The sequence below is a fragment of the Belonocnema kinseyi genome, chromosome 5 (assembly GCF_010883055.1).
Source record: "Belonocnema kinseyi isolate 2016_QV_RU_SX_M_011 chromosome 5, B_treatae_v1, whole genome shotgun sequence".
Lineage (NCBI taxonomy): Eukaryota > Metazoa > Arthropoda > Insecta > Hymenoptera > Cynipidae > Belonocnema > Belonocnema kinseyi.
The window spans coordinates 144,991,994-145,008,991 of NC_046661.1; the positions used below are offsets into that span (position 1 = coordinate 144,991,994).

General features: G+C 22.0%; 1 protein-coding gene across 1 annotated transcript in view; it reads left to right on the forward strand.

The window, feature by feature from the left end:
- Positions 1-15,815, forward strand: part of LOC117172972 (protein ILRUN) — a 17,791-nt gene extending 1,976 nt beyond the window's left edge. Inside the window, exons 2-3 of the mRNA XM_033361301.1 lie at positions 7,878-8,227; positions 15,006-15,815. Of these exons, the coding sequence (XP_033217192.1) occupies positions 7,878-8,227; positions 15,006-15,112 (457 nt within the window). The 3' untranslated portion in view covers positions 15,113-15,815. The remainder of the gene's footprint in view (positions 1-7,877; positions 8,228-15,005) is intronic.
- Positions 15,816-16,998: the final 1,183 nt, after the last annotated feature.

Sequence of the window (16,998 nt, forward strand, 5' to 3'; positions counted from 1 at the left end):
TAGGCAAAAAATTTTGAGTAACTGATTAAAAATTCTAATAACTTTGAAGATTTAATTATTTTGTTGAAAATGCAACTTTTAGGTAGAAAATTTGGAGTAATTCGTTAAAAATTCAATTATAACTTGTTGGAATTTAAATTATTTTTTTTTTAAATTTAATTAGTTTGTTGAAAGTTCGACTTTGTAGGTACACAAATATTGAGTAATTGTTTAAAAATTCAACTAATTTTTTAAAAATGTAATTTTTTGATAAAAATATAATTATAATGTTGAAAATACAAGTTTGTAGGTACAAAATTTTGAGTAATTGATTAAAAATTCTACTAACTTCTTAAAGGATTTAATTATTTTGTTGAAAATTTAAGTTTTTAGGCACAAAATTTTGAGTAACTGATTAAAAATTCTAATAACTTTGAAGATTTAATTATTTTGTTGAAAATGCAACTTTTAGCTAGAAAATTTGGAGTAATTCGTTAAAGATTCAACAATAATTTGTTGGAAATTTAAATTATTTTCTTATAAATGTAATTATTTTGCTGAAAATTCATCTTTTTATTTCAGAGTTCGACTATTTCGTTTAAAAATTCAACTTCGTGGGTAAATTTTTTTAAGTAATTGATTAAAAATTCAACTAATCTGTGGAGAATTTAATTATTTTCTTAAAAATTAAATTATTTTGTTAAAAATAATACTCTTAAAAAAACTCATCTTTTATTTGAGAATTCGACTATTTGGTTTGAAAAATTAGCTTTTTAATTATAAAATTCACGTATTTGGTAACAAATTTATATATTTATTTGAAAATTCAACATTTTCGTTTCAGGATTTAATGGTCTTCTAAAGAATTAGCTTTTTTACTTGAAAATTGGAATATTTAGTTCAAAATTCAATTATTTTATTAAAAATTTAATTAGTTTCTTGAAAGTTCAAATTTGTCGGTACACAAATTTTGAGTAATTGATTAAAAATTCTAATAACTTGTTTAAAGATTTAATTATTTGGAGTAATTGGTTAAAAATTCAATTATAATTTGTTGGAAATTCAAGTTATTTTCTTAGAAATATAATTATTTTGTTAAAAATGTAATTATTTTGTTGAAAATTCAATTTTATCGGTAATTTTTTTAAAGTAATTGCTTGGAAATCCAACTAATCTGTGGAAAATGTAATTATTTTCTTAAATATTTAAATTTCTTAATAATAATAATAATAATAATAAAATAATAAATAATAAAAAATAATAATAATTAATTAATAATAAAATTCTTAAATATTTCTTAAATATCTTTAAAAAACTCATCTTTTTATTTGAGAATTCGACTATTTGGTAACAAATTTAATTATTTGGTTGAAAATTGAATTATTTTGTTAAAAATGTAATTAATTTGTTGGAAGTTCAACTTTGTAGGTACACACATTTGAGTAATTATTTAAAAATTCAACCAATTTGTTAAGAATGTAATTATTTTGTTGAAAATGCAATTATTTTGTTGAAAATCAAAGTTCTTAGGTACCAAATTTGGAGTAATTAATTAAAAATTCTACATGTTGAATATTTAATTATTTTGTTGAAAATACAACTTTGTAGGTAGAAAATTTGGAGTAAGTTGTTAAAAATTTAATTATAATTTGTTCGAAATTTAAGTTATTTTCTTAGAAATGTAAATATTTGGTTAAAAATGTAATTATTTTCTTGAAAATTCAATTTTGTAGCTAGTAAATTTTGAGTAATTGGTTTAAGATTCAACTAATTAATAATGTCATTAATTTTCAAACAAATGTAAGAAGAATTTTCAACAACTCTTTTCAACCAAGTAGTTGAATTTTTAACCAAAAAATATGAAATATCAACGAAAAAAGGCAAATTTCCTACAAAATATTTTATTCTTGAACTAAAAGAGAATCATTTTTAAACAATCAGTTCCATTTTTAACCAAAAAAAAAAAGATCAAATTTCTACCAAGAAGATAGGTTTTATAGTTTTCTAATAAAAACACCAATTTTTAACTAAACAAATAATTTTTTAACACATTTGTTAAATATTTAAACAAATAGTTGAATTTTCAAGTTTAATATTAAATCCTAAATTAAAATACATCAATTTTCAAACAAAAACTTGCTCTTTTAACCAAAAAATATTAATTTTCTACCAAAATAGATAAATTTTCAAAACAAAAAGACGAATTTTTATTAAAAGTTTTTATTTTTCAACAAAAAGTGATCAACTTACAACCGAAAGTAAAATATATTTGAATTTCCCGTTAACAAGATTAATTTTCAACAAAAAAGAAAATATTTTTACAACCCAGTTCAACTTTTAACCAATGAATGGAATTTTAAAATCAAAATTATTTTAGTTTTAAATAAAAAACAGTTGAATTTAACCAAAAAGGACAAAAAGAATTTTCGACCAAAAAGATCAATTTCTTAAAAAATAAATATTTTTACCAACAAAGAATAATCTTTAACAAACAAAACAGATTAATTTGGAACTAAGAAGATCAATTTTCTAAACAAAATTATGAAACTTATGAATATATATTTTACTTTATATATTCTTTATTTTTTATTATTTATTAATAGATAATAATATGAATGTTACAAAAGTGTTGAATTTTTAATTAACAACATCAGTTTTCGACGAAAAATGGAATATTTAAATTTTCAGGTAAAAAAAAAAAGTAATTTTCAACCAAAACAACGAATTTTCAACGAAATATTTAAATCTTTAAACCAAAAAAGTTAATTTTCAACCAAACAGAACAATTTTTAATTTAAAAATAATAAATGTGTGCTTTTTTTAACAAAAGAAAAAGGAACTTTCGACTCCTTTCTTGTTGTTGGTGGCTTTTTGTTTGATTTTGAGAGATTTTAGATCAAATTTATTTATAGCAGATGTATTAGATTACGCCTGAGATAATATATTGATTATTTTATTTAAGAAAAAGTGGAATTTTTTTTATATCTTAATGAGAATGAAACGAACTTTGAAACATTTAAAATCAACAAGTATTAACCTGATTATACTGAAAGAAATACAAATAAAAATAAAAATGAGGCCTCAGTTCCAAAGTCCATATTCAGAAATTTAAAAAGTTTGAACTAAATAGTCCAAAAAGCTGATATGTACCAAATTTAATTAAAAATACTATAAATTCATCTATCATTTATTGATTTTTATCTCAGGCTTCGGGTTGTACCATTTTAATTTTTAACACTTATTGGATGAATATGTTAGAGTCAAAAAAGATTTAGTTACTTTAATCCATTCTAATTTTAGATTTTATATAAAAAAAAAGAATATTTAATTAATTTTATGCATGAAATAAAATGCTATTCAATATCAGACTTAATATTTTTTCTCCATTTCCCTGTTTTTCTTTTTTTAAGTATTCCTCTTTATCCTCTATTTAAAAAAATCCCATTTTTCTTGTTTTTTTTTTAAATACAAACAGAATTAATAGAAACCAATAAGAATATCCAACTTTTGTTGAAAAAAGTTAATTCTTTTTGGTTGAAAAGTCATTTTTTATTTAAAATTAATCTTTTAGGAGTAAAAATTTGACAATTAATAATCTGTTTTGTGTGAGGATTCAACTATTTTCATAAAAACTGATTTTTTGTACTGAAAATTTACGTTATTTTTTAGTAGAAACTTCACATTTTGTTGAAAATTCATGTATTTTGATGAAAATTCGTATTTTTCGATAGAACATTTTCTTGACTGAAAATTCATCTCTGGTTGGAAGTTCAATTAATTTCCTAAGAAAAATGTGTTTTTATTTTGTTAAAATATTATTTATTACATTTTTTTTCTCAAAAGTTCAATTTTTTTGTTTGAAAATTCATTTAGTTGTTTAAAAATGAACTCTTTTCTTAAAAACTAATTTTTTGTTGGAAGATTCGTCATTTTAAAAATGTAACTGCTATGTTGAAAATCAATTTTTCAACTAAAAATGTAACTAATCCAGTCGAAAATTTAACTATTTTTCTTAACATTCAATTTTTTTTTTGTGAGTATGAGATTTTTAACGGAAAATTCATCTATTCTATTTTGGTCAAGAGTTAATTTTTTCAACTGAAAATTTGGCCGTTCCACTTTGAGTGGAAAATTGACCTTTTTAGTTGAAAATTTCCGTATTTTCTTTTTTTTTAAGACTTTTTTTGTCGCAAAATCGACTTTTTTGCTGGAAAATTATTTTTCCTTTAAAAGTTAATCTTATTGTTTTTTTCTTGGCTGAAGCTTAATTATTTAATTAAATATTCAACTTTTTTGTTGAAAATTCGTGTAATTTGTGAAAAATGGTTATTTTTTAAATGAAAATTAATATTATTTTTTGAAAATTCATCGCTGGTTAAAAATTCTTTTTTTTTCTTGTTTGAAATTTAAATTTTCATCTAAAAATCTAACTATTCCATTTTTTGTTGGAAATTCATATATTTTCTTGAACATCCGTTTTTTAAAAATAAAATTAATCTTTTTGCTTAAAAATCCATCTATTTGGATACAAGTTTGAATATTTTAGTTAAATATTCATCACTTTATTTAAAAATTCTTCTTTTTGGTTTAAAATTTAACTATTGCTGCTAAGGTTCATCATTTTAGTTAAAAATTCAACTATTTGCTTGAAATTTAGTCATTTTTATTTGAAAATTTGGCATTTTTTGTAAAATGTTAATCTTCTTGTTTGAAAATTCATTATTTTAGTTGAAAATTTATCACTGGTTTAAAATTCGTTTTTTTTAAGGTGGAAACTTAATTTTTTAACTAATAATTCAACTTTTTTGTTGGAAATTCATGTATTTTCTTGAAAATTCATTGTTTTTTTTAAATTAAATTAATCCTTTTGCTTGAAAATCCATCTATTTGGATAGAAGTTTAAATATTTTAGTTAAATATTCATCACTTTAGTTAAAAATTGTTCTTTTTGTTTTAAAATTAAACTATTCCAACTAAAAATTTATCATTTTAGTTAAAAATTCATCTTCTTTGTTAAAAATTCCACTATTTGCTTGAATTTTTGTCTTTTTTATTTGAAAATGTATTGATTTGGTTAAAAATTTGTCATTTTTTAAAAGAATTAATCTTCTTACTTGAAAATTTATAATTTTAGTTTAAAATTTATCACTGGTTGAAAATTAGTTTCTTTTTGTAGGGGTAAACTTAAATTTTTAACTAAAAATTCAAATTTTTTGTTAGAAATTCATGTATTTTCTTGAAAATTCATTTTTATTTTTGTATAAAATTAATATTTTTGTATCTTGTACATACATTTGGATACAAATTCAACTATTCCAGTTAAATATTTATCATTTTAATTAAAATGCAATATTTCCAGTTTAAGAGTCATTATTTTATAGAAAAATTATTTTTTTTTTTAAATAACTCAACTATTTCAGTTAATTATTCATCATTTTAGTTGAAAATTCATCTATTTGTTAAAAATTCAACTATTTGTTTGAAATGTTTTTTTTTTAATTGGAAATTCAACTATTTGGTTGAAAATTTATGTCATTTGTGAAAAAAGGTATTTTTTTAATGAAAATTAATCTTCTTTTTGAAAATTTGTCACTGGTTGAAAATTTGTCTTTTTTTTCTTGGTTTAAACTTATTTTTATCTAAAAATCCAGCTATTCCATTTTTTGTTGAAAAAATATTTTTTTATTTAAAAATTTGACTTTTTTATTGGAATTTCATGTATTTTCTTGAAAATCCGTTTTTTTTTTTAAATAAAATCAATCTTTTTGCTCAAAAATCCATCTATTTGGATACAAGTTGAAATATGTAAGTTAAATATTCATCACTTCGATTCAAAATCGTTCTTTTTGGTTTAAAATTTAAGTATTCCAGCTAAAAATTCATCATTTTAGTTAAAAATTGATCTGCTTTGTTGAAAATTCAGCAATTTGCTTGAAATGTTGTCTTTTTTAGTTGAAATTTTTATTGATTTGGTTGAAAATTGGTCATTTTTTGTAGAAAGTTAATCTTCTTGTTTGAAAATTCATAATTTTGTTAAGAAAATTAATCTCCATTTTTGAAAATTCATCAATGGTTAAAAATTTGTTTTTTTTTCTTTCCTCAAACTTAAATTTTTATCTAAAAATCTTAGTGTTCAATTAAAAATTCAATTTTTTAGTTGGAAATTCTTGTATTTTCTTGAAAATTCGTTTTTTTTTAGAAAATTAATCCTTTTGCTTGAAGATCCATCTATTTGTAAACAAGTTTAAATATTCCAGTTAAATATTCATCGGTTTAGTTAGCCATTGTTCTTTTTTGTTTAAAATTAAACTATTCCAGCTAAAAATTCATCTTTTTTGTTAAAAATTTATTGATTTGGTTGAAAATTTGTCATTTTTTGTAGGGGTAAACTTAAATTTTTAACTAAAAATTCAACTTTTTTGTTAGAAATTCATGTATTTTCTTGAAAATTCGTTTTTATTTTTGTATAAAATTAATCTTTTCGTATCTTGTACATCCATTTGGACACAAATTCAACTATTCCAGTTAAATATTCATCATTTTAGTTGAAAATTCATCTATTTGTTAAAAATTCAACTATTTGCTTGAATTTTTGTCATTTTTATTTGAAAATTTGTCATTTTTTGTAGAAAGTTAATCTTCTTGTTTGAAAATTAATTATTTTAGTTGAAAATTTATCACTGGTTGAAAATTGGGTTTTTTCTAGGTGGAAACTTATTTTTTTAACTTCATTTTAAATTCATGTATTTTCTTAGAAATTGTTGTTGTTTTTTTTAAATAAAATTAATCTTTTTCTTTCAAGTCCATCTATTTGGATACGAATTCAAATATTTTAGTGAAATGTTGATCACTTTAGTTAAAAATTGTTCTTTTTTGTTTAAAATTTAAATAATCCAGCTAAAAATTCATCATTTTAGTTAAAAATTGATCTGCTTTGTTGAAAATTCAGCTATTTGCTTGAAATGTTGTCTTTTTTAGTTGAAATTTTTATTGATTTGGTTGAAAATTAGTCATTTTTTGTAGAAAGTTAATCTTCTTGTTTGAAAATTCATAATTTTGTTAAGAAAATTAATCTTCATTTTTGAAAATTCATCACTGGTTAAAAATTTGTTTTTTTTTTCTTTCCTCAAACTTAAATTTTTATCTAAAAATCTAAGTGTTCAATTAAAAATTCAATTTTTTAGTTGGAAATTCATGTATTTTCTTGAAAATTCGTTTTGTCTTTTTTATTATAAAATTAATCCTTTTTCCTGAAAATCCATCTATTTGTAAGCAAGTTTAAATATTCCAGTTAAATATTCATCGGTTTAGTTAACAATTGTTCTTTTTTGTTTAAAATTTAACTATTTCAGTTCAAGATTCATAATCTTATTTGAAAATTCATAATTTTATATGAAAATTCATCACTTTGATTGAAAATTGAACTATTTTGTTAAAAATCTGTTGTTGTTTTTGTTGAAATTTAATTTTTTCAAGTGAAAGTTCAACTGATCTATTTTTTTGTAAAAAAATTGATATTTTTTAGTGGAAAATGTAAGTATTTGTTTAAAAATTCATTTATTTTTCCATTGTTTGCTCTTTTTTCTTAAAGGATGTTTGGAATGGACGCCAATGTTAAAAAAAAAAAACTGTTTACGAATTATAGTGTGGTAGCAAAATGATAAGAATGAAAATTTTCTTATCAAAAATATTTAGAAACTTTCGGAAATAATTTTTATCATTAAATAAAATTTCGTATTTAGATTGTTTTAAAGAAATTATAAAAATCCCTGAATTCTAATTTGATTGGGAAATGAGCGGTAATTTGAAATCGTCCGCTGAATCGCCACCCTGATAAATGAATAAATTGTTACTGAATAAAATTGAGTGGGACGAAATGAATTGTTTTGGATTTGTAGGAATCTTCAAGCGGCGATTTGCAGTTATCTCGATTTCGAAGTGCCCCACAAATTGCCAAGCATGGCTCTGCTCTGTGATTCGACGATTGGCGAGGGCGAGTCAGTGCCGCCGAATACCAAATTTCAAAAGTCCTGGAACATACAAAACAGCGGGACCGAGACGTGGCCCGAGGGAATTTGTTTAAAGCACACTGGTGGAATTACAATGGGCGATTGTGTCAGTGTACCTGTTCCTCAATTACCTCCAAAAGACACCATGGAACTTAGCGTAATATTAACGAGTCCGACCGAACTCGGCGTTTTTCAGAGTAAATGGAGAATGATGACGTCCACCGGATCTTACTTCGGAGGTAAATATTTTCCATCGCCACATTTTTCTTCTTGTAGGCCTACCGACGTTTTTATTTTATTTTTTTATTATGGATTTTACAGAAAATATTTGATGATTTGAGAAAATTTTAAAAATTTTCAGAAGCAAAGTCTGTCAAAATTTGATTTCAACGTTTTTTTAAATAGTTGAATTGATATCGTTTTCAATTATGCCATCATTCAGTTTACAATGCGCAATTTGAGAATATTTTACTTTAAAAAATTTTAGATTTTTATTTTTAGCATACATTTTTCATTCAAAGAATTTAAAAATGCGGTTCTAAAGAATTAAAAAATTAAAGGTTCAACTGTGAATATTAATAATAAAATTTATTTTACAAGACGATTCGAAATTAGTTTAAATTAAATTAATTATTTAAAGTCACTAATTATAAATCAAATGTTCAAAACTAAAAACAAAAATGTTTTGAACGTACCATTTTTAATTGTTCTGTTAAAAAAAACCTCATTTATAAGTAAAATTTTTTAATTTTGAAGTAGAAATAACAATTGAACTCTTATTATTCTGAGGAAAAATTGAAATTTGAAACAAAATATAGATTGTTGCAAAATTTCAAAACAAAAAATTCAGAAACTTTTCAAGAATTGTGAAAGGCTTTACGAAAAAAGAATATAAAAAACATTTGCTTAAAGTTTCTAGCAAAATTATAAATAATTTTTTGTTCCGAAAAATTATTATCAAGAGAAGATTTAAAAATTATTTAGAAAGATATACAAAATTGTTAAAAATGATTGTTGAAGATTTTAAGAATACTTTTTTTGCAGGATTTGAAAAAAAAATGTAGGAAAAATTCAAATAATTTCAAACGATGTTTAAAGGTTCTGAAAAAATTTCAAAAATAATTTAAAATGTGATAATATGTAAAACATGTAGATTTTTCAAGATTTTGAAATAAAATTTTGAGGCATCTTAAGGTTTTCTAAAATATTTAAAATAAAATTAATTTAACTTTGAATTTAAGAAATGTTCCGCTTATAAAAAATGTAACTTTACAATTTTTAATATTAAAAATTGTACAGTTAATTTTAAAAATTTAAAATTCAAGAGTTTCACTTTGGGTGCTTTAATTTGCAGTTCAGATTTTATTACTTCAAGTGGAAAAATTAAAATTAAAAATTCATCTTTTTCTCAAAAAATTCAACTATTTACTTGAAAATTTAATTATTTTGAGGAAAATTTAACTTTTAGGGTTGCAAATTTAAACGGTCTTCTAAGCAATTCGATTATTTGTTGAAAATTTAATTGTTTTATCAAAAATGTAATTATTCTGTGAAAAATCCAACATTTTTGAATTGAAAATTCATATTTATAGGCAAGAAATTGAACCATTTTACTAAAAATGTAATTATTTTTTTGAAAATTCATCGGCCTTCTTGAAATACGACTTTTTATTTGGAAAACATATTTTTACGAAGAAAATTCAAATATTTAGTTAAAATGTAAGTATATGGTTGAATATTGAGATATTTTGTTAAAAATTAAATTATTTTGTTGAAAATTCGAGTGTTTGGATATAAAATTTAACAGTTTTGTTGAAAATTAAATTATTTTGTTGAAAATGAAACTATCTTCTAAAAAATTTGTCTTTTCCTCAAAAAAATTCAATTATTTGGCTAAAGCTTCATTTTTGTACGTAGAAAATTTTAAAAACATTCAACTATTTCGTTCAAAATTTAATTATTTTGAGGAGAAGTCAGCTTTTTGGGTTGCAAATTTAAACGTTCTTCTAAGAAATTCGCTATTTCATTGAAAAATTTGACTTTTTTGTTGAAAAGTCATATTTACAGGCAAGAAATTGAACCATTTTACTAAAAATGTAATTATTTTGTTGAAAAATTCATCGGTCTTCTTATAATTCGACTTTTTATATGAAAAAACATCTTTTTACGTCGAAAATTCGAATATTTGGTTGAAAATTTATCTTTGCAGGTATAAAATTCAAGTATTTGGTTAAGCATTCAACTAATTTGTTGAAAATTTAACTATTTTGTTGAACATTTAATTATTTTGCTGAAATTTCAACTTTATCTAAAAAAATGCATCTTTTAAGATAAAAATTCAAGTATTTGGTTAAAAATTTAACTAATTTGTTGAAAATTAAATTATTTTGTTGAAAATTCAATTATTTTGTTAAAGATTAAACTTTATCTAAAAACTCCATCATTGGGTGTTAAAGATTAAACTATTTTTTGAAGAATTCACTTATTTTGTTAAAAAATCGATTTTTTAAATAGAAAAGTATTTTTTTAAAGTTAATCTTCTTGTTTAAAAATTCTTTTTGGTTGAAATTTAAGTATTCCAGTTAAATAATGATTATTTTAATTAAAAATTCATGTTAGATTGAAAATAAATTTATTTGGTTGAACGTTAAACTCTTCTTTTTTAACTATTATTATTTTTTTTTTTTGTTTGAAGATTCATCTTTTTAATTAAAAATTAATTTCGTTGCTTGAAAAAATGAGCTGTTTGATTAAAAACTTATTTTTTCAGTTTAACAAAGTTCCAATTTAGATTTTTATTTGAAGCCCATTAAATTTGAAATTTTTTAATTAAGAAAGAATAATTATTTAATATTTAGCAATATTTCACTGTTAATTAATGCGACTAAATTTAAGGCAAATATTTCAAAGTAAACAATATGAAACTTAATTTTTTGTCACAGAAATCTTTGAATTGTTAAAATTTCGAAAAGCTTTTATACTTTTAACGTTACAATTTTTATTGTTCTATTTAAAGAGTGTTTCATTTGTAAGCGAAATTGTTGAATTTTTATGTATAAATAATAATTGAACACTTATTATTTATAGAAAATATTTGAGTAATTTTAAGAAATGTTTAGAGGTTTTTAAAAGATTCACAATTAATTAAAAATTTAAAACGGATATCAAGTAATTTAAACGAAGTGTGTGCCAACTTCTTTCAGAACTTCTAAACATACTTTAAAATTAATAAAAAATTTCTTATAATTTTGATAAAATCCTGCAAATTAAAAAAAAAATCCTTAAAATCTTCCAGGGTATTCTTTGACAATTTTGTAAATCTCTTAAAATATTTTTAAATAGTCTTAAAAAATTTTTCAAAATGAATAGTAATTTTCGATTTTTCTAGGAATATTAAGAAAATTTTTTTATTCTTTTGGTTATTTATAAATGTTATTTATAAATCGAAAATTTGAGGAAATTTTTTTTTAATTTGCAATATTTTCTAAAAGTTTTAGGACCAATCAATTAATTTTAAAAGTTATTTAGAACTTTTTAGTTGGAAAAAATTTTGTTGGAGAATTCATCTTTTTGATAAAAAAATAATGTTCTGTGTTCAAACGTAATCTTTTTGGTTGAAAATTCGTCCTTTTTGTATTGAAAATTAACTTTCTGGAATGAAACTTTACTAAAATTTTGGTTCAATATTGATCTATGTAAGATTAAAAACTCAACTATTACGTTGAAACTTTGTTGAAAATTCAAATATTTGTTTAAAAATGTATTTATTTTGTTAAAAACTCGTCTTTTCTCAGAGAAAATTAATTTTTTTATGAAAATCTCAACTAGTTGGTCTTTTTTGTTGGGAGAAAATTAATCTTGGTTGAAAATTAAACTGGTTGATGACAACTTGATTTATTTGGTTAATAAATGCATCTTTTTTTGGTAGAAAAATAATATTCTTTGTTGAAAATTTAATTATTTAGTTTAAAATTCCACTGTTATGAAAAAAATTTATCTTTTTAAATGCAAAATTCAATAATTTGGTACAAGATTCGAATGAAAATTAATTCTCTTAAATAAAAATTGTACTACTCCATTTCTGGTTCAATATTGAACATTTTAATTTTAAGAATTGAATTATTTAGTTAAAAATTTATTAAATTTGTGAAAAAATCGTCTTTTTTATGGAAAAATAATATTCTTTGTTGAAAATTCGTCATTTTAGTTGAAAATTTAACTAGTTGGTTTAAAATCCCACTGTTTTTAAGAAAATGTATCTTTTTAGATTGAAATTTTAATAATTTGGTACAAGATTCAACTGAAAATTAAATAAATCATTTCTGGTTCAAAGGTCCATCTTTTTAAGTTTAAAAATTGAAATATTTAGTTAATAATTGATAATATTTGTGGAAAATTCGTCTTTTTTTGGTAAAAAATTAATTGTCTTGGTTGAAAATTCAACTATTTAGTTAAAAACTTACTTTTTTTGTTTGAAAAATCATCTTTTCTAGTAGAAAATTATCTTTATTGTTGAAAATTCAACCATTTCTTTACGAATTTAAGTATTATGTTAAGAATTCATCTTTTTGGTTGAAAATTCAACTGTTTTCAAGGAATAATTTTACAACTCTATTTTTCGTTCACACAATTTGTTTAAAAATGTATGTATTTCGTTAAAAATTCGTCTTTCCTTAGAGAAAATTAATCTTTTTTTTTATTATTAAAAATTCAACTATTTGGTTAAAACTTCATGTATTAGGTTAAAAATTTTTCTCTTTTGTTGGGAAAAATCTAATGTTGTTTGAAAATTTAACTAGTTGGTTACAAATTTATGTATTTTGTTAATAAATTTACCTTTTGGTAGAAAATTAATATTCTGTGTTGATAAATTCATCGTTTTAGTTGAAAATATAACTATTTTGTTTAAAATTCCACTATTTGAAGGAAATTTATATTTTTAGATTGAAAATTCAATAATTTGGTACAAATTCAACTGCAAATTAATTTTTTTTAATAAAAATTGAACTGCGCCATTTTCAGTTCAATATTCATCTTTTTATGTTTAAAAACTGAAATATTTAGTTAAAAGTTGGTCAAATTTGTTTAAAAAATCATCTTTTCTGATAGAAAATTAATCTTGGTTGACAATTTAACTAGTTTTTTGGAAGAAAATTAATTTTCTGTGTTTAAAATTGAACTATTTAGTTTAAAATTCCACTGTTTTGAAGAAAATTTATCTTTTTAGATTGACAGTTCAATAATTTGGTACAAAATTCAAATGAAAATTAATTATCTTAGATAAAAATGTTTCTACTCCATTTTTAGTTCAATATTCAGGGTGGTTGCTGGACCGGAAATATTTTGAGACCTAGAAAAACCGGGAAAAAAGAGTGATTTTTTTTTTACCGGGAATTTTACAACTTTGTCGAAGAAACATTTGTTGACGTTCGATTTCAACAGTTTTTAAACAATTAGTTGAATTGTTATGATTTCCAATTATGCTATTATTTATCTTACAATGTTTAATTCAATTTTTTTTACTTTAAAAATTTTTAATTAAAAATTTTTATTTCTAAGCTTACATTTTTAATTAAAAGAATTTTAAAATGCTTTTCTTAAAGACTTGAACAAATAAAAAATAAAATCCTTCGAAGAGCCTTTAAACTTTGAACGTTAAAATTTTAATTGTCGCATTTGAAAAATGCTTAATTTGTAAGTGAAATTTTTAAATTTTGATGTATAATTTTAAGAGATATTTAGGAGTTTTAAAAAGATTAAAAATTATCATGCAAATTTTAGAAAGTTTTCTTAAAATCTTCTAGAATCTTTTTTGAAAATTTCGTTTAAATCTTTGAAAAACTTTTTAAATATTCTCTCTTTTCAAAACCTCTACATATCGCTTGAAATTACTCAAATTTCGCCTACAAATAATAAATGTTCAATTGTTATTTATATATCCAAATAGTAAAGAAATTTTCTAAAATTGCAGGATTTTGTGAAAATTGTAGAAAAAATTCAATTAATTTTGACATTCATTTACAAGTTCTGAAAAAATTTCCAAAATAATTTAAATTTTAAAACCAATTTAAAACAGTTTATAGATTTCTCAAGATTTTCAAATAAAATTTGATGATTCTACCTTAAAATGACTGAAAGTTGTATAAAATTTTGAAAATTTTAAAGTTGATTGATTGATTTTTTCATTTAGAACATTGAAAATGGTAACGTGGATTTATATTTGTTTATATTGCAAAATTTTAGTACCTTCAATTTTATACGCGTAAATTATTGAGCATTTGAATAAAAAATTTGTTAATTAAAAACTTTTAAATTTAAATTTCAAAAGTTGAAAATTTAACAGTTCCATTTTGAGTGCTTTCATTTGCAGCTCAGTTTTTATTACTTCAAGTGGAAAATTGATTATCTTAAGTTTAATCATTCAAATTTTTAGTTAAGTTTGATAAAATTTGTGGAAAATTCGTCTTTTCGATAGAAAACTAATGTCCGGTGTTGAAAAATTCAATTATTTAGTTAAAAAGTTACGTATTTTGTTAAAAAATCATCTTTTCTTGTAGAAAATTAATATTTATGGTCAAAAATGCAACTATTTGTTTACAAATTTATGTATTATGCTGAGAATTGATATTTTTAATATTAAATTAATCTTATGTGTTGAAACATAATTTTTTTGGTTAAAAATTTGACTGTTTTGCAAAAAATTATGAATTTCAGGGCGATCTGAAGTAAAAATCAGAATTAAATTTTGAAAAAAAAATTCCTGGTCACCCTGGAAATGAATTTCCAACAAAATTGTTAAATTTTAAACCAAAGAGATAAATGAGATGAATGCATGAATTTATTAATTCATAAATAATGGTTGATGATAAAAATAATTAATGATTACTGATACTATATGTATTTATCGCTAAATTTTATATTAAAAAATTGTATGCTATTAATGGTTTTATTTTGAATTTCTCAAGTGATTCCGAGGCGTGTGTCCTAATTTTCCTATTTTTAAAAATTACGTTTCAGACATCATCTGGGTGATAATAACAGTGAGCGAAAGTGGAACCTTGGCTGTGACTCAGCAGCTCCACCAGTTAAGTACTTCACAATCCAGCGACGTCCAGATGTGCTAGCCTTCGTCTTTGACGACTCTCGATTCGCTCCTTTCTGTCGGAGCATTCTTTTTACCCCCAAAATCCGAACTACGAGAAGCAGCAAAGCCGCAAGATGAAAATGGAGGAACGAATCAAGGAATGAGGGAAACAGAGACGGAAACTTTTTGTCGAGCCTCGGTTTATTTAAACAAGTTGAAACTTAAATCTTAAAACGGTACGTCGTCGAAGCTCCGCTTCTTCCAGTCTTTCAATTTTAACCATTTTAATAATGTAGATAAATCACCTCGAATTCCGCTCAAGTTACACACCGACTTCTCAGTGAATTAGAGCGATTGACAAAAAAAAACGGAACGGCCTTGGAACATCGAGTGTATATACACACACCAACACAGAGAGTTTCATAAAAAAGAAAAAGAAAAATGAAAAAAAAAAAAAGCCCAATAAATTATCCCTAATTTCTTTGAGTTTCCTTCACTTTGAGCTCGAGGGCGAGAAGAATTTAGAGGAATATTAACTATTGATAGAAATAGATTCAGATTTTACGATTGCTTTTTATTTTCTAGCAATGTCGACCGAAAAGGAAAATTAGGTTCTTAAGTGCAACGCGTTTTATTCGCGTTTCAGATTAGCGTAAAGTCAGGAGTTGGAAGATGAATATAAGAGTGTCCTTTATTAAGATTATCATTTTTATTAGGAAATAAAGTATACTTATTGATAGATATTTGTATTGTTAATGATTTTATTTGTGCAATTTTTACTGATAATATTTAATTAATACGGGGTGTTTACTCAAATCCTGAGGAACAAAATTCTTTGTCCATTCCAGGGTTTTTTCCAGATATTTCACATTTTTCCAGGTGTCATTTTTCATAGTAATATATTATTAAATTAAATTTAAACCGCTTCAAATTCCTTACTTTTCAAGTAAAATAATTAAATTTTCAAAAAGAGAGATTAATTTTCGATTTAAAAAGAAAACTATTTTTTTAACAAAATATATAAAATCTCTACCAAATAGTTGAATTTTTAAATTAAAAATATCAATTTTAAACAAACAATGAAATAAATTTTCAGTTAAAAAAACTTAATTTTTCACAATAAAAAAAGATTAATTTTCTAGAAAAAAAACAACAGTTTTTTAGAAAAATACATGAATTTTCAACAAAAAAAGAAAACAAATATTTAACCACAAATAAACTAAGAAAATAAGAAAATATTCAACGAAATCAGATTAATTTTAAGACAAAAATATAAATTTTTACAAAAGAGTTTCACTTTCAACAAAGAAAAAATAATTTTCCGCTAAAATCGTGAATATTTAATTGGAATACTTAAATTTACAATAAAAAAGATTAATTTTCTACAAAAAAAGTTTTTTAGAAAAAGACATGAATTTTCAACAAAAAAAGAAAAAAAAATCAACGAGATCAGATTAATTTTAAAACAAAAATATAAATGTTTAACAAAGGAGTTTCACTGTCAACAAACAAAAAATAATTTTCAGCTAAAATCGTGAATATTTCATTGGAATACTTGAATTTTCATTAAAAAAGATTAAGTTTCTACAAAAAGATTAATTTTCTAGAAAAACAGTTTTTTAGAAAAATACATGAATTTTCAACAAAAAAAGAAAACAAATATTTAACCAGATGAACTAAGAAAATAAGAAAAAAAAATTCAACGAGATCAGATTAATTTTAAGACAAAAATATAAATTTTTAACAAAGGAGTTTCACTTTCAACAAAGAAGAAATAATTTTCCGCTAAAATCGTGAATATTTAATTGGAATACTTGAATTTTAAATAAAAAAGATTAATTTTCGATCATCAAGATTAAGTTTCTACAAACAGATTAATTTTCTAGAAAAAAAGTTTTTTAGAAAAATACATGAATTTTCAACAAA